Source organism: Acomys russatus, chromosome 3, assembly GCF_903995435.1.
Source record: "Acomys russatus chromosome 3, mAcoRus1.1, whole genome shotgun sequence".
NCBI classification, from domain to species: Eukaryota; Metazoa; Chordata; class Mammalia; order Rodentia; family Muridae; genus Acomys; species Acomys russatus.
This window is the reverse complement of record NC_067139.1, coordinates 72,072,392-72,096,489: the sequence shown is the minus strand read 5'-3', so window position 1 is coordinate 72,096,489 and position 24,098 is coordinate 72,072,392. Positions and strand designations below refer to the sequence as shown.

The 24,098-nt window shown below is 41.3% G+C and overlaps 1 protein-coding gene across 2 annotated transcripts in view; it reads right to left on the bottom strand.

The window, feature by feature from the left end:
- Vcl (vinculin) overlaps positions 1–24,098 on the bottom strand; it is a 91,097-nt gene that overhangs the window by 29,769 nt on the left and 37,230 nt on the right. For both annotated transcript variants that reach the window (XM_051142824.1, XM_051142819.1), the window contains exons 3-7: positions 14,526–14,676; positions 13,772–13,880; positions 11,806–11,928; positions 9,093–9,253; positions 586–676 (exon numbers count right to left, since the gene is read on the bottom strand). In XM_051142824.1, coding sequence (XP_050998781.1) covers positions 586–676; positions 9,093–9,253; positions 11,806–11,928; positions 13,772–13,880; positions 14,526–14,676 — 635 coding nt within the window. The remainder of the gene's footprint in view (positions 1–585; positions 677–9,092; positions 9,254–11,805; positions 11,929–13,771; positions 13,881–14,525; positions 14,677–24,098) is intronic.

Here is a 24,098-nt window from a genome sequence, read left to right as displayed (position 1 = left end):
CCACACAGTGCCTCACAGCCATGAAGTGAGGTTTAACCATAGGCCCTGATGAAGAAGACTACTTGGCACCATACTTTCTCAGAGATATGAAGTGGCTCTGCCATAAGAATGTGGATGATGAGAAGAGAGTCTAATAACTCAGCTTCCATTGGGCTCAGCCTAAAATGGAATAAATATTAAATTAGAAAAATCATAATGCCAAGCTCAATAGCCTAGTAGGTCTCATCTCTATATAGTTAACTTCACTTTCCAATTCTTTCTGACATCAGTATGCAATCTGCCTAGCTAAGCACACTGCTGACATAAATGGTCGTCTGCCCAAATGCAACTAGCAAAAAAGAGCTTTTATTCAGAATAATAACCTTTCCGATTCAGGAAATGGGTAAAGCAGTAACTTTTCAAAGACTGCAGCTTTGCTTGGTTTATTTATTCATGATGAGAGATGCTAAGGTCTGTGGATGTTTCAGTTACTGGGAAATGTGATGGGATGCTACAGTTATCTCAGGATGATGGAAGGATTTCTTCCTTCCCTTCACCTGCTTGTATTTTAGCTATGTATTGTGCAGAAAAGAACAGCAAAGTTACCTGGGGAGGCACTGGGGTCACGGAGCCAACCTTTGGCCTGGTTCAGTTTGGAATCTATGGATGCCAGTGCTCTCTTCATGGCTTCAGTGTCCTTTGGAAGAGAAATGCCACAGTTACTGTCTGTTTTGTGTTACTGTCTCTCAGTTTTACAGAGAGGTAGTTACGGCACTAACACACAACAGCTCAGGTAGTTCTACAACAGCCTTAAGTAATCTCATCACACCACAATTGCTGTATCTGTCAAAATGCAACATCTTGCATGCAAATCTTCAGTTAATTCTATCCTGCCTCCTGGTGTCTCCATTGGGAAAATTTAAAAAAAAAAAAAAACTTTAAAAACTGCTCAAGCCAAACAATATGTAACGTTTTCAGCAGGAAGAAGCCCAGCTGCCCCATGCTTCATTACCAGCCTTTCCACTAGTCAGCATCCATCGGCAACGCCTTGCCAGAGCCCTCCCTGCTTTGGGCCAGCCTCATTAGTATGTGGTGCCACAAAGCACAGTTCTTTTATCTCTTGTTTTGGAATGCTCCACATACACTGGTTGATATTTCATTATATTTAATTAATCAAAAAAACTGGAGCTACTTGTTGGAAAAAGCAAATAGAAGGTGCTAATGTAACTGTTTTGTTTCAGTTTTCAAAGTTAACCACTAAAAGTTTTACAAGAAGAAAGCATACTGCTGGCCTTCCTGCTCTTCCTTACTTCCTTCTCATCCTTACAGTCCTCACCATCCCTAATAAAATAGATCCCAATGTACTGCTTATAATCAGGATTCATGATGAGAACATAAAACTAACATAGAATATTCTATATTAGAACCAGGATATGGCTAGAAAACAACCAATAAAGAAAAAAATTTTTTTATTATTATGTAGCTCTGGCTGGACAAAACTTGTTATGTTGACCAGGCTGGCTTTCCTGACATAAAAAAATTTCCTGACTAAAGGTCTGTGCCATGGCTCCCAGCTTAATTTTTAATATGTAAAAATGCCAAGAATAATAAAACAAATATCCATGTGCTAATCTTTAGAATAGGAAGATTGCGCTCGTTCTCTCTTTATCTATCTATCTATCTATCTATCTATCTATCTCTGTCTCCTCTCTTCTCTGTCTCTCAGTCCTGTCCTCCCTCCTCTCCCCAAGGGGTATAACTGTGTAGCCCTAGTTCCCTGGAACCAGGCTGACTTCACAGTGATCCGCCTGCCTCTGTATCTGCCTCACAAATTCTCAGATTAAAGGTATGTGCTGCTACAACTGACCCTAGACTGACTATCTCTTAAGTTTCTACAGGTGTTGTACCATGGAGCTTCCACAAGGGAGCGCCAAGCGCATCCCTACTTCCAATTCAAAGAGCCACCACTGTAACATAAGGAACAGGCAACATTCACAAGGCTTAAAATCAGAAGCAGCTGGACCCTGGTATTTTCAAAATACCTACTCAAATGATACACTCTCTGCTTTAGGATTAACTTCTCTCCCAACTAAGGAGATAAGAGAGTCCTCTCATCCTAACTATTCTCAGTGAACTAAGCTACTGGAGGGCAAGAGAGGGAGATAGCTACCAAGATCTAGGCCAAAGTCCACTTATAACCAGTAAAACAGGAGAGTAAATCTTTTGTTGATTTGATAATATAGTTTAAATCTGCTTCTCTGCCCCACCCACCATTCCCCTCACCCGGGAAGTAACACAGAGCTGAATTCCAAAGGAGAAGGGCCCAATTGGATATCTTCTTAAGGCTCTCGGTAACCGTAAGGAATCGGATAGCTTTCAGTGTTAACATAAGTTACAAGGTTTAGCAAGTTGTCTAGGTGTAGATTTCTTGGGGAAAATGTGCATACCTTAGAAAACAGGAATTGTGTTAATGTAAAATCTGAAACTCTGTTAATAAACATTTCAATAATACTCTTATTTTTGGTTGAGAAAACTAATAAGACACCTACATTTCCAAATCTAAATTCCAAAGAAAAGGACTTTTCAGAAAGTTAGGTGTGTTTCGGCAGTGTGTGTGTGTGTGTGTGTGTGTGTGTGTGTGTGTGTGTGTAAAAGCAGTAAAGGCTACTAGTTAGGAAGCTAGTTTTAATTGAATTTCCTGCATGGTAGATTCTGTTTTAGCCACTTTTCCCTTCAATTATTTCATTGAATCTCAAGATGAAATGTAATCATTTGATCTTAAGCTTGCTAACTCCAACCTCTTATTTTATAATCACATGAAACTTGACTTTTCTTTTTCTTTTCTCTTTTTTTCCAAAGAGAGTTACCAAATATGCCACAAGCCTACTGTAATAGTCAGCAGAGCTCCCTCCACCGTGTCAGTATGCACTTCTCAAAAGAGACGCTCCAGAAGGCAAACGACTGCATTTATTCTCCACGTCCCAAAATGGGCGGAAGCACAGTGGGAAAACAAGCTCTGCTCTATTCAGCATCCTCGAAAATCATTTCTTTTTCTCTAATAAGCTCAATGGCCCCTTCACTATGAAGAAAGATTATGATTCTCAGAAAGAGAGTAATTTTTTTTTTTAGTAGCCCTGACACCATCAGGAAATTAAAAGTAGCAGATGTTCATTTCCCCTACACTTAACCAATGGCAAATGTGGAATGAAGCTGCAAACTTCTAAGATGTATGTTTGTGCACTGTGTTCGTGTCTGGTGCCTGCAGAGGCCAGAAGAGGGCATCAGAGGTACAGACAGCTGTGAGCCATCATACGGGTGCTGGGAACTGAAGCCTGGGTCTTCTGGAAGAGCAGCCAGTGCTCTTAACCATTGAGGCTTCTCTCCAGCCCTGAAGCTGTGTTTTAAAAGCTGGAAATTTCAGTTTCTAATGTGGTTTGCTGTTATTATATTTTTATTTATTTACTATTTTTGTTTTTTCGAGACAGGGTTTCTCTTGTAGTCCTAGCTGTCCCAGACTCACTTTGTAGACCAGGCTGGCCTCAAATGCACAGAGATCTGTCTGCCTCCCAGGTGCTGGGATTAAAGGCATACGCCACCACGTCCAGCTGATTATTTATTATTTTGGGGAGGGAGTGAGAATGTGCCATGGCAAACATGTGATGGTCACAAGACAGTTTACTGGAGTCAACTCTGATAATGTGGGTCTCAGGGATCAAACTTGTATCATCAGGCTAGGTGACAGGGGCCTTTACCTGTCATTCCTCTGTGCCTCTTGTTTCAAAGCATGTAATTTAGACCGTTATAAAATTTATAACAATCATTTAAAAGACAGCCTTAAATTCTTTTTGGAGCAGAAGAGCTAACAATCATTTGAACACATTACAGTTTAGTCGTGGCTATTAAAAACAAAACTGTTTCTAGGGCCATATATTTTTGTCTCCAAAAAATCTTAAATGTATTTTTTAAAGGGCAGTATTTACTATGGAATCAGGAGAAATCCTGTCATGAGCAACAAAAGTACATTAACAGTAGACATGCTATAAACAGATTTCATAAGCACTAAGACCAGAAATCAGTTTGGAGATATAAATGTATATATGTGATAAAAATAATTACAATCTGTGGTAAGCCATACCATGTGTCACAAAGCTTGTCTTAAGTATTCAGAATAGGAAAGGGAATATTGCACCTTTATTCTTCTCCATAAAAATTCAAATTTTGGAAAAGAAAAAAGTCAACACAAATTCCTCTTGTGGTTTTTATTGCTGTAATTTGGGGTCTTTATTTATTTTGTTTTTGTTTTATTGAAACAATGGCTAACAAGTAGCCTAGGCTGGACTGGAATGCACTGTGTAGCCCAGGCTGGCCTCAAACCTAAGATCCTCCTACCCTTTGCCTCCAGAATGCTTGGAATTACAACTATTTGCTGCCATGCGAGGGCCATATTGTGCATGCGTGCGTGCGTGCGTGCGTGTGTGTGTGTGTGTGTGTGTGTGTGTGTGTGTGTGTGTGAGAGAGAGAGAGAGAGAGAGAGAGAGAGAGAGAATGCGTGCATGTGTGTGTGTTGCTGCTCAGGATCAAATCTTCAGTTCTAGCGGTCTCCCCCATATACTAAAGGTGGAGGGACATCCAAAACAAAAGCAAACAATGTATGTTTGTACCTTGCCAAGAGCTGAGAGACTCTTAAAATTTAATACATGTTCAGGCCTCACGACTTTGAGATTCTCTGTGTAGGTAATCAAGAGTAACTACAGTAGAAAAGTAGAGTCTAGCAGTCTAGAGGCAGAGGCCAGCCAGGACTACATAGAGATACCATCTCAAGTTGTTGTTGTTGTTGTTGTTGTTGTTGTTGTTGTTAATTTAAAAGAAAAGCAGAGTCCTACTATGCCGGTATTTTTAAGTTAATTTTTTAAAATTTATTTATTATATTTATAGTGCTCTGCCTGCATATATATCTGCACACCAGAAGAGAGCACCAGATCTCATTACAGATGGCTGTGATCCACCATGTGGTTGCTGGGAATTGAACTCAGGACCTTTGGAAGAGCAACCAGTGCTCTTAACCTCTGAGCCATCTCTCCAAGCCCTTTAGTTAAAATTTTAAATATGGGAACTACTGCCCAACCATCTTTTCTCTCTTCTACTAACACTTATCTCTCCATTCCACTTTATTTCTGATCACATTTCTATACGCACCATTGCAATATTTTCAACAAAGATGTTTCAGGAAAAGATAGGTGGACCAATGAGAAAGGTGCCTGGTCCTAAGACTTTAGACCTTCTCTAACCTCCTTTCTCCTCTCTGAACGAAGGCTTCACTACCCGAGCTCCTGTGAGCACACTCCCAGACGGACCTGCTGAAGACGACCTAGAGCAGATGGGAAACATCAACTCTTCTAGCATTCGACAATTTCCTCCTTGAGAGGTAAACCAAACCACAAATGCCTGAGTTTACTAGTTAGCCAACTTTCTATAAATTTCTTACTCTTTCGATGATTAAAACAAAACCTGAGAACACTCAAAAAATGTTTTAAGCTTATAGAAAACCTGATCTTTTTAAAATAATCAAAACTTAATTTGACCGAGTGGTCTGCAGTGAGGGTGGTTACAGAACAGCACAATCTAGCCAGTATTTCTTTCTGTGTTGAAGAGTACAGTAATCCCATGGGGAAGAAACCCTAGTCAGTCACGACTGCCCATCACCAGCCTCGGCCCCAGCCGGAGCACACTCACCTCAGTAACCAATTGTGAATCACAACACCTAATGACTCCACATCAAAAGCTCCCTCTGTAATGCCCAAGAAATTTGAGCAATGAAATGCTTTTATTTTTCCCAACTCCCAACATGTATCAAGATACAAGTAATTGGAATAAAAAATTTAAGAGACTAAGTATAGAGTTCTACATTTGCAGAGTAGAGTAAGAGTTGCATTTAACTCAGGTTGTTGTTTTTTTTTTTAAGATTTATTAATTATGATACAGTATGCATCAGATCTCATTATAGATGGTTGTGAGCCACCTTGTGGGTGCTGGGAATTGAACTCAGGACCTCTGGAAGAGCAGCCAGTGCTCCTAACCGCTGAGCCATCAGCCCCCAACTCAGGTTCTTTTGATTCACAATGTTGTCCCAGGGAAAATGCTTTACCAATCACAGTAGTGACTGTTGCCCGAAGGGATGGTTCTTACTTTGTTTGTTTGTTTGTTTCAAGACAGAGTGTCTCTGTGTAGCCTTGGCTGTACCAGACTCACTTTGTAGACCAGGCTGGCCTCGAACTCATAGTGATACTCCTGCCTCTGCCTCCCAAGTGCTGGGATTAAAGGCATGCACCACCGCGTCCAGCCAAGTGTTTAAAGTCACTGTTAAAGGTGTGAACCTGAAAATAGAACGCGGGTATAACAGGTATACTGCTCAGCTAGGCATTGCCTTGTCAAAACCTGAACTTATTCAGAAGACACATTTACCAAGAATTCGTTCCACTTACTTTCTCCCCCACTTTCCTAGAGGAACCTTCACTTTCCAGGAGAATACTGCACCAGTGGGGAAGCATGAAACAAGCACGGGAGACAACGTTAATCACTCACTGGCAGGGTGAGAGGTGGTGACAGACACTGCACTGAACAGAATGGAAACCGGGAGGACAAGAGAGGAGCAGGATCTGGGTAATTTACTGCTCACAGGTCAGGAGAGAGAGGTTTGGAATCCTACTTCTTAAAAAATATTTAAATATATATATAAAAATAATTTTTTAAAGCCAATACCGTAGTTACTAGTGCCCACTCCTTTTTCTAAATATTCCTTAACTACTGAAGAGTTTACACATCGGGTTAGGAGAAGGTAAAGCAGGAAGGCAGCAGGGCGGGGAGTGACTCTCATGTGCATTTCTTTACATTATTTTAAATTTTGAACCTCGTTAAGTGTATAACAAAATATGGGACAGCTACAAGATAGCTGGTGAGGAGCAGGTCTACCTCCCTTGTCCAGACTCTGGGGCTGAAAACCAAGCTCACAAGGTTTTGTTTGCTGTTTTGTTTTGGTGGGCTTTTTTTGTTTGTTTATTTTTTTTCTAGGCAGAGTTTCTCTGTGTAACAGCCCTGGCTGTGCTGGACTCCCTTTGTAGACCAGGCTGGCCTCGAACTCACAGAGATCCGCCTGCTTCTGCCTCCCTGAGTGCTGGGATTACAGGCGTGTGCTTGTTTTTTAAGAAGCATTTCTTGAAGGCAGTTGTCCAAAATAAATTCAATAACATGTATTCACTAAATGAGAGATTACTTTTCCCTCCAAAATAGAGAAGTGTTTATGATTAAATGCCTGCTCTTCCTTTCCAATTTTTCATCTGCTAGAAGCAAAGGAAAGAGCTTTGGTTAGGGAAACATGAAACCACTGAATTATGGCTGATTCACAGCCTAGGCAATGGAACATGCAGAAAGAAAGCCACCAACTCAAGCTAAGAAAAAAGGAAAACCACTCTTCTTTACTTCTTGAACTCTTAGACTTTGCTAGTGTAAGCAGGACAACTCTCTAGCTTACCCCACTGCGGGGAAACCCTCAACAATACATCTCCAAAAGCAAAATGTCAAGGCCCACAGAGATGACTTAGGAGAGCAGAAACGGCATCACCTCAAATCGTCTTTCCCAAGAGCTGGGTCCACAGGTAACTGACCTAGCCACTTCAGGAAATGTGTCCTTCTAGTAAGGTCAGTGGGGACGAGTGAGCAAAACATATTCTTAAGGGCCTTGCTCGAGGAGATAAAAGCACCTACCAAATACAAAGAGCCTGATATGCCACAGCAATCTTTTCTCTTTTGTCCCACCCACCCAAAATACCAATCAGTAAGAGCCAAAGTCAATCTGCTCAACACAGCCCAGAATTCCACATTAAGTCATATCCTGACACGTATCCGAGCACAGTGTTACACACCGGCACACGAAGAAAGACACGGCACACGGCACGAGAAAACCTCACAGACATGCTTTTTCTCTTGTTAAGCGAAAAAGGAACTGAAGGGCAAGAGAAAGCTTACCTTCTAAGCTCGGGAAAAAGGGTAAAACGAACAAGAGAACAACAACAAAAAGAAGATGCACAAAGACGTCATTGGGAAGTAAAGTTATCAAGCAAAAGCAAAATTAAATCAAACATCAAAGATTCAAGATGATTTTATCATAAAAACTTAAAATACAATTTTAGAGCCCGTTAGAGAACATACTTTCAATGAGGAAACACCTCTGTAAATAGATCTATAGCTAAAAGTAAACTAATAATGCATAATTAAATTAGCTTTCTGAGCACAGGAGGCCTGGACATATCAGGCCCCAGATCTGACCTTACCTTCTATGTGGTCCTACAGGAAAAGCAGCTCTAATGAGTACTCAACAGAAGCCAAATGTAAAATCATTGTCTGTCAACAGCCAGTTGGATGACCATGGGATGACATTTGGGTCATACATGGGAAAGCTAGACCCTGGGGACGGATGCTCTCCCCACTGCCTGCATCCTGGCCCTCTTAAACCAAAATGTCTTGGCTTCCCCAGACCTCAAAGTGCTGCCATTGCATAGAAAAAAGTAGACCAGAGTGGCAACAACCCCAAACCACTACCAATGGGCTCTAAAAGAAGTCAATATTAATGGATTCTCTTTGGAGTCTAAGGAGTTTCTAGAGAAAGCAAAGGAACCGGTAAACTAACCGGCAAATTCAAAGAGCAATATTTTAATCACACTTTCCTCAGGAGAAAACAGGGTGATCAGGTAACACATCTAAAAACCCTGTGAGTCTCCTCTGTGCACTGATCTTAACAAAAGGCTGGCTAAGGACAAGGCTTCCATAAAGCACATAACTATAGACATATTCCCTGTTTTTCTTAAGTCACTAGGCTCCCACCCAGGGAAGTATAATACCCCAAGTCCTTACCAGCCCAGCCAATGAGAACTGAGTCTGAGGGAAAGCTACATATCTCAGCCTTCAACTAAAATGTATCCTATATCTCTACTCAGTCCACCTTGGAACAAGGGAAATGTACCATGGTGACAGGCAGCCCCTAAGACAGGTAACAATCTAAGCCTCCCAGGAGCACAGAACCTGCACCTGCCCGTTATTCCTCCGCTACTGAGACTTACCTTGCTGGCCCAGGCATCTTCATCCCAAGAAGTGAGTTGTAACACACGAATGATCTCATTAATCTCAGCACTCATCTTCTCTACAGTAAAATTCCGATTTTTCAGAGCTTCTTCTATTCCTTGGTTTTTTGAGTTTTTGGTTGTAACAAAAATCTTCATAGCTATAAAAATAAACAAAAGATTAGAATTTTATCTTTTAAAAAATGATGTGGACCCACCGTCTAGGTGGGTCTCAGGCAGTCAGAGCCATTTGATCGTGTTGCTTAATAATATTCACAGGTGATGTCCCATACTTTGGACATGTATTTTGATCCTCTAGTGTCTTAAAAATAATATATAAAATAAATACTGCAGATCTGATAATAAAGTTCTGGTATTGGCCACTTTCATTGTAAATCAAATTCAAAGTACAAAGAAAGTACCACACATCATTAAGGAACTAATTTATCACATAACACAGATAATCTACAATCACAAAGAACTTAATATCCTTCTCAGCCATTATCACCCTGAGCACAGCATGGCCTCTCGCCACTGCAAGCCTAATGGACAGAATAGAGAACACCACTAAAACTGTGAGGAGCCTGCTGCCTCCACTGCCACAGTAGGCCCAAAGAAGTCAGGATGTTTTCCAGGAGTTCTCTCAGTGTACACCAGTGACTTTTCTTTCTTTCTTTCTTAAAGCAAAGTATCTTTTTTTTTTACACCTTTTTTTATTAATTAATTCTACATCTCAATAGTTACCCCACCCCTGTATTCTCCCTCCCTCCCTCCCTTCCGCTTTCCCCCTACTCCTCTCCCCTATGGCTGTGACTGAGGGGGACCTCCTCCCCTGTATATGCTCATAGGGTATCAAGTCTCTTCTTGGTAAAGCAAGGTATCTTTAATCTCAGCAGTCAGGAGGCAGGGACAAGCAGATCTCTGTGAGTTCAAGGCCAGCCTGGTCTACATAATAAGTTTCAGGACAGCTAGAGCTACATAAAGAGAGGCCATGTAGAAAGAAAGAAAAGAAAGAAAGAAAGAAAGAAAGAAAGAAAGAAAGAAAGAAAGAAAGAAAGAAAGAAAGAAAGAAAGAAAGAAAGAAAGAAGTAAATAAATTATTTATGTATATGAATATGTAATTGTATGCCAAGAGTGTGCAAGTACCCACAGAGACCAGAAGAAGGCATTGGAGCCCCTGTACCTGAAGGTTCTGGAGCGTGACAATGACATACTTTATAGAAATTTAAATACAGCTTTCTTCTGAGAATTAAACTGAATATCCCACAACTTGACTAAGGTACAGGCATAAGCAATGAGGTACTAGAAGATACTGACACTTACTAAACGCAAATTCCTTTGGCAGTTAAGAAAGCAGAGAGAAAGAAAATGCACAATGATGACTATGAGTTAGGGTTAGGGTTAGGGGTTAGGGTTAGGGTTAGGGGTTAGGGTTAGGGTTAGGGTTAGGGGTTAGGGTTAGGGTTAGGGTTAGCGGTTAGTGTTAGGGGTTAGGGGTTAGAGGTTAGGGTTAGGGTTAGGGTTGGGGTTGGGGTTAGGGCTGGGTTGGGGTTGGGGTTAGGGTTGGGGTTGGGGTTGGGGTTAGGGTTAGCGGTTAGGGTTGGGGTTAGGGTTGGGGTTAGGGTTAGGGGTTAGGAGTTAAGGTTAGGGTTAGGGGTTAGGGGTTAGGGTTGGGGTTGGGGTTAGGGGTTAAGGTTAGGGTTAGGGGTTAGGGTTAGGGTTAGGGTTGAGGTTAGGGTTAGGGGTTAAGGTTAGGGTTAGGGTTAGGGTTGGGGTTAGGGTTAGGGTTAGGGGTTAGGGGTTAAGGTTAGGGTTAGGGGTTAGGGTTAGGGTTAGGGTTGGGGTTAGGGGTAAGGTTAGGGTTAGGGTTAGGGGTTAGGGTTGAGGTTGGGGTTAGGGTTGGGGTTGGGGTTAGGGTTAGGGGTTAGCGGTTAGGGGTTAGGGGTTAGGGTTAGGTTGGGTTAGGGTTAGGTGTTAGGGTTAGGGGTTAGCGGTTAGGGGTTAGGGTTGGGGTTGGGGTTAGGGTTGGGTTAGGGGTTAGCGGTTAGGGTTAGGGTTGGGGTTAGGGTTAGGGTTGGGTTAGGGTTGGGGTTAGGGTTGAGGTTAGGGGTTAGGGTTAAGGTTAGGGTTAGGGTTGGTGTTGGGGTTAGGGTTAGGGTTAGGGGTTAGGGGTTAAGGTTAGGGTTAGGGGTTAGGGTTAGGGTTAGGGTTGGGTTGGGGTTAGGTTAGAGGTTAGGGTTGGGTTGGGGTTAGGGTTAGGGGTTAGGGGTTAGGGTTAGAGTTAGGGGTTAGGGTTAGGGTTGGGGTTAGGGTTGGGGTTAGGGTTAAGGTTAGGGGTTAGGGGTTAGGGTTGGGGTTGGGGTTAGGGTTAGGGGTTAAGGTTAGGGGTTGGGGTTAGGGTTGGGGTTAGGGTTAGGAGTAGGTTAGGGGTTAGGGTTAGGGTTAGGGCTAGGTTAGGGGTAGAGGTAGGGTTAGGTTAGGTTAGGGTTAGGGTTAGGTTAGGGGTTAGGGGTTAGGTTAGGGTTGGGGTTAGGGGTTAGGGTTAGGGTTAATGGGGTCTTAGCCTTCACTGCCACCCACATGTGAACATGTAACTGTCACGTCTCATCCTCACCCAGTCTAAAGGATTTATACCAAAACAGCAAAGGAGAATGGCTGTCTGCGTTAGAACAGCTAATTCGCCTCACCATATAAAAAAAAAACTGGGAAGTACCTGAAATGAGAACAGGAAGCAGCTCTTTGACGGTGTTCATTGAGTTCACCAGCATCACCCGGTGTTCCTGGTGAGTCAGCTCCTGCTGCCTCTCATCAATCATTTTGGCCATCTTAGTCATTCCTGGGGCACAAGAAGAAAATATGCAGGATGAGTCGTAAGACAAACCAGAATCTGGCCTTTTCAGCCTGCGTCCATTGTGAGTCACTACAAGACTCCAACCTGTTTAAAGACAGACATTGTAACAATACTAGCATTTATGTAATGTTATGGTTTTCAGTGAAGGTCATTTATTAAAGGAAAATCCTAAATGCAATTATTTTCATATTGTATGCAGACAGGTTTCATATAGTGTGCCTGGGTATTGTGCTGTGCTATGCAAGAGTCTCAGGGAAGTAATTCTAAGAACAACAGTGGGTTGGGTGTTTTTTGGGTTTTGTTTTTGTTTTTTTAAACATTCATTTATTCTGTATACCGGGGATACATGTGTGCCGTGGTGCAGCTGTGCAGAGGTCAGAAGATAACTTGCCAGAGTTGCTTCTCTCCTTCTGCCATGTTGGTTCTAGGGATGGGGCTCGGGCCACCATGCTTGACAGCAGGCACCTTTACCTGCTGAGCCTTCTGTTTTTATCCTTAACTTGGTAATATTTTTTGAATTTTTCAAATTAATCCAAAAAAGCATAAACTACTCTTAGAGTTAGAATCAAAATAGAAATATTATAAAAGGCACAGCCTTTTAAGCATCTGATGTTTTGGAATAAATCAGTTGGTACGTTGTTTACTTTGGTTATTATTCAAAAGTGGTATATTCATTCATTCATTCATACATGTGTGTGAGGATGCACATGTGTGCCACAGTACGTTTGTAGGGGGTCAATGGATAAAGTTCAGGGGGGCATTCTCTCCTTCTCTCATGTGGCTCCTGGGATGGAACTCAGGGCGACAGGCTTGCTCCAAGTGTCTTTATCATCTCACTGGCTAGCTTGATGACTTTTGTTTCGGCTTTGATTTTCAACTTACCCTTAGGATTTCACAAGGAATTTATAGATCATCAAGACCAAGGAGAGGCAGCACAGTGGCTACTTCTGCTTCTGCACATGAGGTAAACATACACCTTTTCCCAGTATTACAAGAATAAGAATGCAGGTCTTGGGGAGCTGGGGTGTACCCCAGTGGAAGAGCACTTGTCTGACAGGCACTGAGGCTGGGTTAATCTCTACCAGGCCATCCTCCAGCACACCTCCACAGCCATGAAATGGCTTTTCATTTCCAGGTGATCCTCAACTCGGAAAATGTGGTAAGTTCAAAGAACAACTACACTGGACCCTCAGAGAGACAATGTTAAAGAAGCATCAACATTTCAATTAAAAAATAACACAGGACAATAAATATCAAGTTAAACACCACTTACGCCTCTTCATTAATCGTATTTATACTTTATGGACTCCCGATGTCACATTAAATGCTGGCATCTATATATTTTGAACATTCAATACTCAGATGCCTACATAATCACTTCAAAATGAGATTTAACCACAATAGCTCTTCTCTCCTTTGAGGTCTGACTATATTGCTGCAGCCTTGGGCTACAGCCTAAGTCCATAATAGTAGGCAGCTAATTAGCAAGTTAAGAAGTCATGGAGAGCTACGGGCCAGCTGGCAGACAGTAAGGCACGCTGTGTAATGGGGAATGGGAGGTCAGGTTTGGGGGCGGCCTCAGCATTACAGCAGTAGAAAAGCATTTCCTACATTCCACAATCACTGGCTTAATGTTCTTGACAGGGCTGGGATTTGTGGAAAGTAGATAGCAGACTTCAGAGATAGCAACCTACCCTCAACCCCATTCCCCGAAAAGCCCAATGCAGCATCCCCTATCTTCTGCAAGTAAGAGAAGGGGGACCTTTCCTCTTGAATCAACACAGTCAGTTCACAACGACTTTTAATATAAAGTTTGGTTTTGGCTCACCTGGCCCAAGATTCTTTGTGTAAGTGACCAAATCTTCCATAGTCTCCACTACCTCTGCCACTGTAAGATATTCCAAAATTCCTTTGCAAACTCTAATAATTTTACGAACCTGAAAACACATATTGAAGGACTCAGTTAAATTAGTTAATAGTACATAGAAAATGGCACTAGAGATATGTAGCTTTTTAATATTTTAGCTTTTTTTTTTTTTTTTTTTTAATCATCCAATATTCCATTATCTTTTTTTAGGTTGGTTTCTTTTTTGTTTTTGTTTTGGGGTGTGTTGGTTTGGTTTGGTTTGGTTTTTTGGTTTTTGTTCGTTTGTTTGTTTTTTGTTTTTTAGACAGGGTTTTACTGTGTAGTCCTGGCTGTCCTGGAATTCACTATGTACACCAGGCTGGCCTTGAACTCACAGAGATTCACCTGCCTCTGCCTCCCAAGTACTGGGACTAAAGGCGTGCACCACCATGCCTGACTTCCATTATTACCTTTAAAATTAGGCTTTCTGGGCTGGAGAGATGACTCAGAGGTCAAGAACACATCATGTTCCTCCAGAGGACCTTAGTGCTTGGCATCCATGTCAGGTGGCTCACAACTACCTACAACTCCAACACTAGGGATCTGATGACCTCTTCTGATTTCCATGGGCATCTCTCTCTCTCTCTCTCTCTCTCTCTCTCTCTCTCTCTCTCTCTCTCTCTCTCACTCACTAAGCTTTTGTCTGAGAGATCTTTATGGGCCTCAGATTGCCTACCTCAGCCTCATCAAAGGTAAGGAGTAGGTCTGACGTGCCAGAGAGGATTCCCCTAGAGCCATCGATGAGGTAATCCCGCGCAGGAACTGAATATGGGTCTGACTGAAGCATCTGGGCTGCTTGAACAAGTTTGGTGCAAGCATTCTCAACCCTATAAAGATGAAAATGGGTTAACTCCTTAGCAAAAGGAAATGTAAGATCACCATACACAAACACAAAAAAAAAATGTGTGCATGCAAAGGTTTTTTTTCTATATGGTAAATGGTAAAAGCCAATTTATAACAGAACTTGGGCTTTTAACACTTAAAATCTGTAGCTGATGGCAGCACATGTGTTCATTCACTGGGTATACTAGGCTTGTAGATAACTTGTTTTTTGTTATTTCTTGGCAACAAAAACTGGGAGTATATTTGACACCTTTACTTTAGGTGGCCACATCTCTGTAACTCCTCTGTTGGAGCTCTTTTGTTGCCTTCCTCCTTTCCATCTCACGGCAGACATTAAACAAAGAACTGAAAAACATCATAAGTACTGTCAGACTTACCATCTAGAAATAAGCATTCAAGTATTATGCAGGGATTTTGGGGGTTTTTTGTTTGACTTGGGTTTGTTTGTTTGTTTGTTTGTTTGTTTTTTGAGACAGGGTCTCACTATGTGGCCCCAGGTGGCCTGGAACTTAGAACGCAGACCAGACTCACCTGGAACTCAAGAGATTCATCTGTCTCTGCCTTCAAGTGCTATGCTTTAATAATAAGACAATGCAAAGTATTGAATAAGGGGAACAAGAAAAGAACGAAATAATGCACAAATGTTTTACTCATCTTGCCAAGTGGATTGGGGCCAAGCAACTCTCTAAGACTATGTTGTTGGGCTAGAGAGATGGCTCAGAGGTTAAGAACACTGGCTGCCCTTGCAGAGGTCCAGAGTTCAATTCCCAGCAACTACATGTTGGCTCACAACCATCTATACTGAGATCTGGTGTCCTCTTCTGACACACAAGTGTACATGTAGGCAGAACACTATACATAAATAAATACATATTTTAAAAAACTGTGTTGTTAGTTAAAAGATCAATGGAGGGCTAGAGAGATGGCTCAGAGGTTAAGAGCACTGGCTGTTCTTCCAAAGGTTCTGAGTTCAATTCTCAGCACTCACATGATGGCTCACAACCATCTATAATGAGATCTGGTGCCTCTTCTGGCCTGCATGCAGAGTACTGTATGCATAATAAATAAATAAATGAATCTTTAAAAAAAAAATAGATCAATGGCATTAACAACTGAACCAACAATTAAACAGCTTAATACTAATACAGTTTCATATAAACCACAAATTCAGCCAAAGATTTGGTGGTCGAGCTGAGGAGAACTCATTTGACAGAGGAACTCAGAATGCATAAATCAAGTATACTCCTCGACCCTACTTACTCTGATATATTCACCCATTCATGCATTCAATTACTCATTCATGGAAAGATTGCATGGTCTCCTCTAATCTCATTTCAACAGACCACCATTTTCACTTAGTAACTTAGAGATAAGGAACAACTTACTTCACAATAATTTGCTAATATCACACATTCTCATTTGAAAAAAACAAAAAATGTATATCATATGTAAAAACACTATTCATAGCATTATTTTGTGGAGCAAATGAAACAATACAAAAATTTCAACAAGTATAAAGCAACATTACATTGCTAATAGGAAAAATTAAACCAATATGAGAATTTCAACTACATAAAAGAATTGGCCTATGAAAGATGTAAAAAGTATTATTATAACTCAAAAAGCATACATTACTAAGCTAAGAAATAAACACTGGTTCCATAAGGCAGTACCCAATACTACTAGTGAGAAGCGAAGTCCTACTGTGCACGTCCCCAACCTCAAATCCCCTACCCACTCATCTACGCTCCGTCCGTCCCCAGCTTTTCTACTCTTTTCTATAGCTCACTATGTACTTCAGGCTAGCCTGAATTCACTGTGTAGCCCTGGTTGGATTTGAACTTGTGCTCCTCCAGCCTCCACCTTCCAAGTAGTGCTAGATACAAGCACACACCACTGTATCTGATTTGATGTGGCCGTTGACCAGTGTTAATAAGCACAGGCCTGGAGCTGGAGACATGGCTCAGCAGTCAAAAGCGCATGTCTTGAAGACCCAAGATTGGTTCCCAGCACCTACATCGGGTACCTATAATTCCACACCTACCTATAATTCCCCTCCAAGGGTTATATACCCTCTTCTGACCTCCAAGGGAACCAGGCACACACATGGGACACATACATACATGCAAGCAAAACACACACACACACACACACACACACACACACACAAAATAAATCAAAAAGTAATTTTAAGGCTACATAAAGAACTACTTCATCAGCTCCATAATTTACAATTTATTAGCCTACTACAATGAACTACCTTGAAAACTCGTTATACGAGTGTATCTGCCAGATGCTCAGCAAAGGTGTGGGTGCTGTAATTTTAATATGCTCCCATAGTGCCATTTGCAGAAGTTATATGAACTCACATTTTCACCATAACGGATAAGAGAGAAGAAATAGTATTTACATTGTTGACAATAAACAAATATATGTAAAAAATTAAAATAAATACACTAAAAGTTAAAGAGAAAGAAGAAGACAACTATACTAAGGAAATCACAGTGAAGTTGCTTAAAACTCATAACAACACTTTGGTTGGGTTTTTTTTGTTGTTTATTTGTTTGTTTGTTTGTGTTTTGGGGGGCAGGGGTCGGGGGTCTGTAGACCAGGCTGGCTTCAAACTCATAGACCCTCCTGCCTCCATTTCCCAAGTGCTGGGGTTAAAGATGGACCTCTGCCCAGCAACAACTTTGAAATATTTAAATGAGGGGGTTAGGGCGATGACTTCACTAAAGTGCTTGCCATTCAAGCATGCATGAGGAAAAGCTCAGATCCCTATAACCCATATAAGCCCAGGTACAGTGGTGGACATCTCTAACCCCAGCACTAGGGAAGCAGACACAGACCCCTGGATCCCACTGGCCAGCCAACCTAACAGAATCAGGAAGCTCCAAGCTGAAAGAGACCCTTTCTAAAAAAAGAAAAGAAAAGAAAAAGAAAGAAAGAAAGACTGCTGGGTGTGATAGCATACGTCTTTAATCCCAGCTGGGTCTAAATGGCAAATCCAAGACCAGCTAGCTAGAACTATATAAGACTCTGCCTCAAAAATAATTAATTAATAAATAAATAAGGTGAGTGGGCTGGTGAGATCGCTTATTGGTATTAAGTCCCTTAATACCAAACTAGAAGCCACTCAGTGGAAGGAGAGAACCAACTCTCCAAAGCTGTCCTTTGGTCTCCACATGTGTGCCATGGCACTCATTCCCACACACAAAAATAATAAACTGTGTTAGATAAGATATTTAAATGAAAACTCATATATGTTGAAGAGAACGATTTCAAAGGTAGTATAGGAACAGCCAGTCATTCACTGGAGACCACTAGCCATGACTGCTTACATGGCCTTGCCTCTACCTCAGGAATGTGTCCCCCACCTGCTGTTTGATTAGCCTCCCCTTTTTGTGCTGTTTTAAATGTCTGTTCCTTCAGGCAACCATCACTTGTCTTCCAAATCTACAGGTGTTTTAAGTTCCCATAGAATTTATCACATTTTCTCAGTTTTCTCTAATACTGTAAATTAAGCACAGCAAAATAAAAATCTCATTCACCTGAACAATTAATGGGTTCACAGAGTGTAACGCCTGACAAAAAGTAAATGCTCAGTAACTATTTGATGAAAACATTTTTACCAAGTAAAGGAAACATAAGATCATCTGAGCCAAGGAAATCAATAACTATTTATTTTATTTGCATTTGCTTTTGTTTTCCCCAGACAAGGTTTCTCTGTATAGCCTTGGCTGTCCTAGACTCATTTTGTAGACCAGGCTGGCCTCGAACTCACAGCGATCTGCCTGCCTCTGCCTCCTGAGTGCTGGGATTACAGGCGAGCGGTACTGCACCTAGCTTTGAGCTACATTTATTGAGACAGGGTTTTGTCTTGGACTTCATGTAGCCCAGGCTGACCTGGAACTCATGACTCTCCAGTCTCAGCCTCCCCTACGACGGGCATGCAGGCACACATCACCATGCCTAGCAGGAAATCACCAAATAGTCCCAAAGTTGATTTTACTCCCAGGGAACCTGATCCTTGATGAAATTATACAAAATAAGCTCGGGCATCACAGAATGCAATTCCTGAGCTACATCTATTCACAAAGATATAGTTACTATACATGATTTTCAAACTTGAAAAATGACTTCTTAAATGTTAGGAATAACTTATGGAGAGAAAACCTGGTGGGATGGGAAAACGAAATGGGAAAGATTTGCCAAGAATCAAATTGACTGTCCACTAATGGTTCTCTTGTGTGATAAAATGATAGGCAGAACAGACACTGCGTCATTTTTTACTACCGTAAGATTATCCAGTCGGTACATTAAAATTTAATGGCATTCATAAAAGCCAAACAAATCCCACTATGATTAACCAGCTATCAGAAACAGGAGGAGCCCATCATCTCAGTGGAATATGTGATTTTTTTTTTTTTATTTAAGCATTTTGTCTGCCTGGCCTCTTAACATGATCTTCTACTCTGAAATAGAAACCTAAATTCTAGGGAATAACTAGAAATAGGATCAGTTTCCTAAATAATCTTATAACCTGACTATGTCCTAATACTACTCCTTTAAATCAATCAATCAACTTGTGCAAGTTGAGGCTTCCCTGCCTTTGAGTCTTCAACTGCAAGGACCAATGCTTGTGATTTAGATCAATGGAACCAATGAGAGGTTCATGGGATTCTTTTTTTTCTCTCTCTCCAAATACAGTATTCTGCCTGCATGTGTGCCTACAGGCCAGAAGAGAGCACCAAAGCTCATTATAGATGGTTCTGAGCCACGTGGTTGCGGGGAACTTAATTCAGGACCTTCGGAAGAACAACCAGTGCTTTCAACCTCTGGCCATCTCTCCAGCGCCCCCACCGAATTCCTTACATACTCACTCATAGCTAAATCCATCCTTCCCAGGATTTAACCGCATGTAAAATAATGGAAGTTTCTAAGTTTCTCACTTGGTGACTTTATCTCTTTTTTTTTTTTTTTTTTTTTTTTTTTTTTGGTTTTTCGAGACAGGGTTTCTCTGTGTAGCCTTGGCCATCATGGATTCGCTTTGTAGACCAGGCTGGCCTCGAACTCACAGCGATCCGCCTGCCTCTGCCTCCCGAGTGCTGGGATTAAAGGCGTGCGCCACCACGCCCGGCTTGGTGACTTTATCTCTAATCAGCTGGTTTAAGCTTTAAAAAAAAATTTTTCTAATGCATGCTGGGTATCAGGCATGTATGTTATCACTCAACCATGCAGCACCAGTCACAAAGACCTCTTCACGGGATCTCTGAGTTCCTTTTCAAGTAAGTCTCTCCTTCCTTAGCCTCCAGAGGGCTGGGATTATAGGGTGGCACAGGCCTGGCTTCCAACTTTATTTTAAAACAACAGAAATAGACTCACTTATGTGTAGCATCCCAATAATAGCTAATATGCTTTGCATCCTGGAGTTGCCATTTTGAAAGGTCAAGGATCCTCAGCCATTAGTCATCTAGAAACCCGAGTGAAGGCCACAGGCACAGCAGCAGTTTTTAGAAGGGAGTAGGGAACACAGAGTGCAGAAAGAACCATACTTTAGTCCAAGTAGCAAGTGCACAGCCCAACTCACCCTATCATATGCTGCATAATAATGCCAAAACATGTTGTTCCAAGCCTGTGCTTAACTGCAAGACCTTACGGTCCTCGTCCATAAAATCCATAAAGCACTCATTTCGCTGTCCCATCTCTTAGGGTATAACACAATACAGAGAAGCTTTTTAAAGATTTGTTTTAATTATGTATATACGAGAGGGGTGTCTACAGGGCTGGAGCTGTGGGTGATTATGAACTGCCTGACGTGATTTGTACTGGAACTCTGGTCCTCTAGAAGAACAAGCACCACACACTCTTAACCTTGAGCCATATCTCTAGCCCCTTCTCATTCTCAGCAAGGCCAAACTACTTCTGTACACCCAAAATGAAAAGTTTTGTCACTTAGACCACAAGAAAGCTAAGGAGTAAGGTGGTGGTGGTGGTTTTTAATTCATTTAGGAGTATGTGACTGCATCTAGGCGAGTGACTGTCACGTGTATATGGTTACCTACAGAGACCAGAAGCAGGTGTCACAGTGCTTAAAGCTGGGGTTACAAGGCAGTTGTGAGCACCCTGACATTGTTGCTGAGAACTGAATTTGGGCCCTCTGGAAGAGCAGCAAGCATTGTCTGTCTGTCTGACTCTCTCCCTCTCCCCCTCCCTTCCCTCCCCCACCTCCCTCCCTCCCTCTCTCCCCGACCTCGACACACACACTCATTTCTTTTATTTCAGATGAGATCAACTAACCATGCAGACAGTTTTGACTTCCCCAAGAGGTAAGCCAGACATGATAGTGCACGCCTGTAATCCCAGTACTGGGTAGACAGAGGCAGGCAGATCTCTGTGAATTTGAGGACAGCCTAGTCAACAAAGTGGGTCCAGGACAGCCAAGTCCACACAGTGAAACCCTCTCTTGAACACCCCCCCAAAAGAGATAACAAAAGAGGAAGCAGCATTCTGGGAATGGGAGTATTATAAGCATTCCAGCCATGCAGGCTGCGTGCCCAAGTTGTTGTTAACAACTAACCTGAAATCATCTGAGTCACACCTTTGACTCCTTAACATATCATGTTTTCTCCCCCACTTCCTTTTTTCCTTGCTCCACCCCTTTTCAAATCTGGCATCAGTGCACAGAAGAGATTCTAAACCTTGCAAAGTTCCATGAAGAACTCTGTGACCCACAAATCACAGACTCCTATGGTCCTTTTTGGTCTCAAGTCAGAATTAGAGACAGAGTGAACATACAAGCACATGTGTTTTACAATTACCTTTAGTTCTCAAATGTATGCTGATGCCATTGTGATGTGAAAATTATTTTTAAACATTACTAAACTCATTTTGTCTTCTTGTTCTAATATATTCCTTTAATTAACTAATAAAGTCTCACTATTACTATTTGAAGGTCCTTCTAAAGAAAAAAGTTGATAGTTACTGTTCTACAGCATAATGTAATCAATGATGTAGGTGTTTAAATGCCTAAACACAAAATAAAATGGGGCAGATATAATGAGGGAATACTTTTACTTAAAAAAAAAAAACTACCAATAACCATCATGTGGAGTTAAAAAAAAGAACAGCATCTAGAGTCACATGGCTAACATATGGCAGCAATTCAAAAAAGGGTGATAAATAACATCACTAACAGAATTTAGAACCTAGGAGAACCACAAGCTTTAAAAACCAGGATAACAGAATCACTTAGAAAGATAAATAGCTTACACCTAAAACTAAGTAGAAAATTAGAACAAGAGACTTTAACATATTTCAATCACTGAGAGTTCCAATAGACAAACAGTAAGTAAACCTATGAGTTGGACCCCAGTACACAAAAAGAAAATGTAATAATAATAATAATAATAATAATAATAATAATAATAATAATAATAATAACAATGAGTAATCAAGACTTCCCATTAGGCCAGTAGACACAAAAAGCTTTAGACATGCTTTACCAAATTTTCAACAGCAAATAGTCTTTGTCTTATGTAAACCATTTAAAGAACTCAGAAAAAGAATTTTTGTGAAAATAAAATAACCTTGCTATAGAGCTGGACAAGAAAAGAACAAGAAAATTATAGAGTAAGCTTCTTCTTGAACAAAAAGTGAAGACCTTTTAAAATGTCAGCTACTTAGGGCTAGGGACATGGCTGAGCTGGTAGATGCTTACAACCCACTCAGTGGATGTAGAAAACCAATTCTTGCAGGGCAGCTAACCTCTCATCTCCATACACATACACACACACAATGAAATAAATGTAAAAAAAAATGAAATATCTGGTAATTAAATCAGATATGATGGCACAAGTAGAGAGACTGAGGTTAGCCAGGGTCACATGGGGAGATTCTACCTTACTATAGGGGTGGGGCACACCATCCTAATTCAATTTGGCACTGCTGTTTGGTTTGTTGAGGAGATCTTACTGTGTAGCCTATGTAGCTCAGGACAGCCTCAAACTAGCAATCAGCCTGCCCCAAACCTACTGAGTGGCCATGACTCCCATCTGATGCTTTCTAAATCACAAGCAAATACAATTTATCCCCATCTCCAAAAAAAAGGAAGGATGGTTCATTATCAGAAAATTTACAGTCACATGCCAGACTAAAGACTATCATAATACAGTAAAAGATAAAAACTGTGTGATTGTCACTGAAAAAATATTTTTAAAAATAATAGCTTATTTTTACTTACTTTGTGTGTTTTGCAGTCACAGAGGCTAGAAGCACAATTCATCAGGAGAATGACTGTCTAACATAAGAAAGACCCTGGGTTTGTTCCCTGGCACAATAAAATAAGTCTCACCATGAACAGAAAACATAGATTCAAGGAGGGGAAATAGCCAAGTTTTTAAAGTAATTGGGTTTATTTGAAGAAAACAATTTAAAAAAAAAAAAAAAAAAAGACCGAGAAGCTGTGGCAGAAGCTGTCCATCACCAATCATGGACGCCGCCCAGCAACTGGTCTACTATCAGGAAGCATCCTCCCAGAGAGAAGAGCCCGGCTCAGCACCAGCCCTGAGTTAGGGCCTTCTGCACTCAGTTACTGAGCTGCCTCTCAAACAGAATGAAGTGGATTAAATAACAACCAGTCCACACGCGGAATTTAACAAACGGAGCTGCTCCGTGGGGTTCTTTTGGCTCTACTATGGAAAGAACAGTAAAGATTTTAAACAAGTCCAGGCAAAGCAAATGTATAACCTTTAAACTTTGAAAATGAATTTAATTGAGACTAGACGTATAACTGGAGAAATCAAGGTAGTAATTAAAGGAACGCATGCACCTGGCTGTTGTAGTGTTTTTATTTGCTTTTTGCTTTGTTTGTGTACTTATTCCATATGTGTGTGTGCGTGTTTAAGTGACTGAGTGTGTATGTGCACATCGGAAAGCCAGAGGCCATGGTCTGAGTGTATTCCTCAATCAGATTTGAATAGACAGGCTAGCCAACCAGTGCTCTCTGGTAGCCGCTCTACCCCGACCTCAGTGTTGGGGCTACAGATACACACCACTGTACCCAGCCTTGTATGGGGGTACAAGGTCCTAATGCTTACACAGCAGGTACTTTCCCCAATGAGTTATCCTGGGAAAAAGCTGAGGCAGTCAACAGTCTATACATCTATGAGATGAATGAGTCACTTAGTCAACAGTACTTGTGATCCTTAAATCTTAATAGCTTAGTACTTCAACTCTTTACAGTTTGAAAATTATAGGACAAACAAGCCAAGGGGATGGCTTAGTGCAATGCAGTACTTGCTGTGCAAGCCTGACAGCCCGGGCTATGTGAACTCAGCATAAGAGCTAGAAGAAGTGCAGCTTGTATCTATCCAAAGAATCACCCCAAAGCTCATAAGAGCAGCAG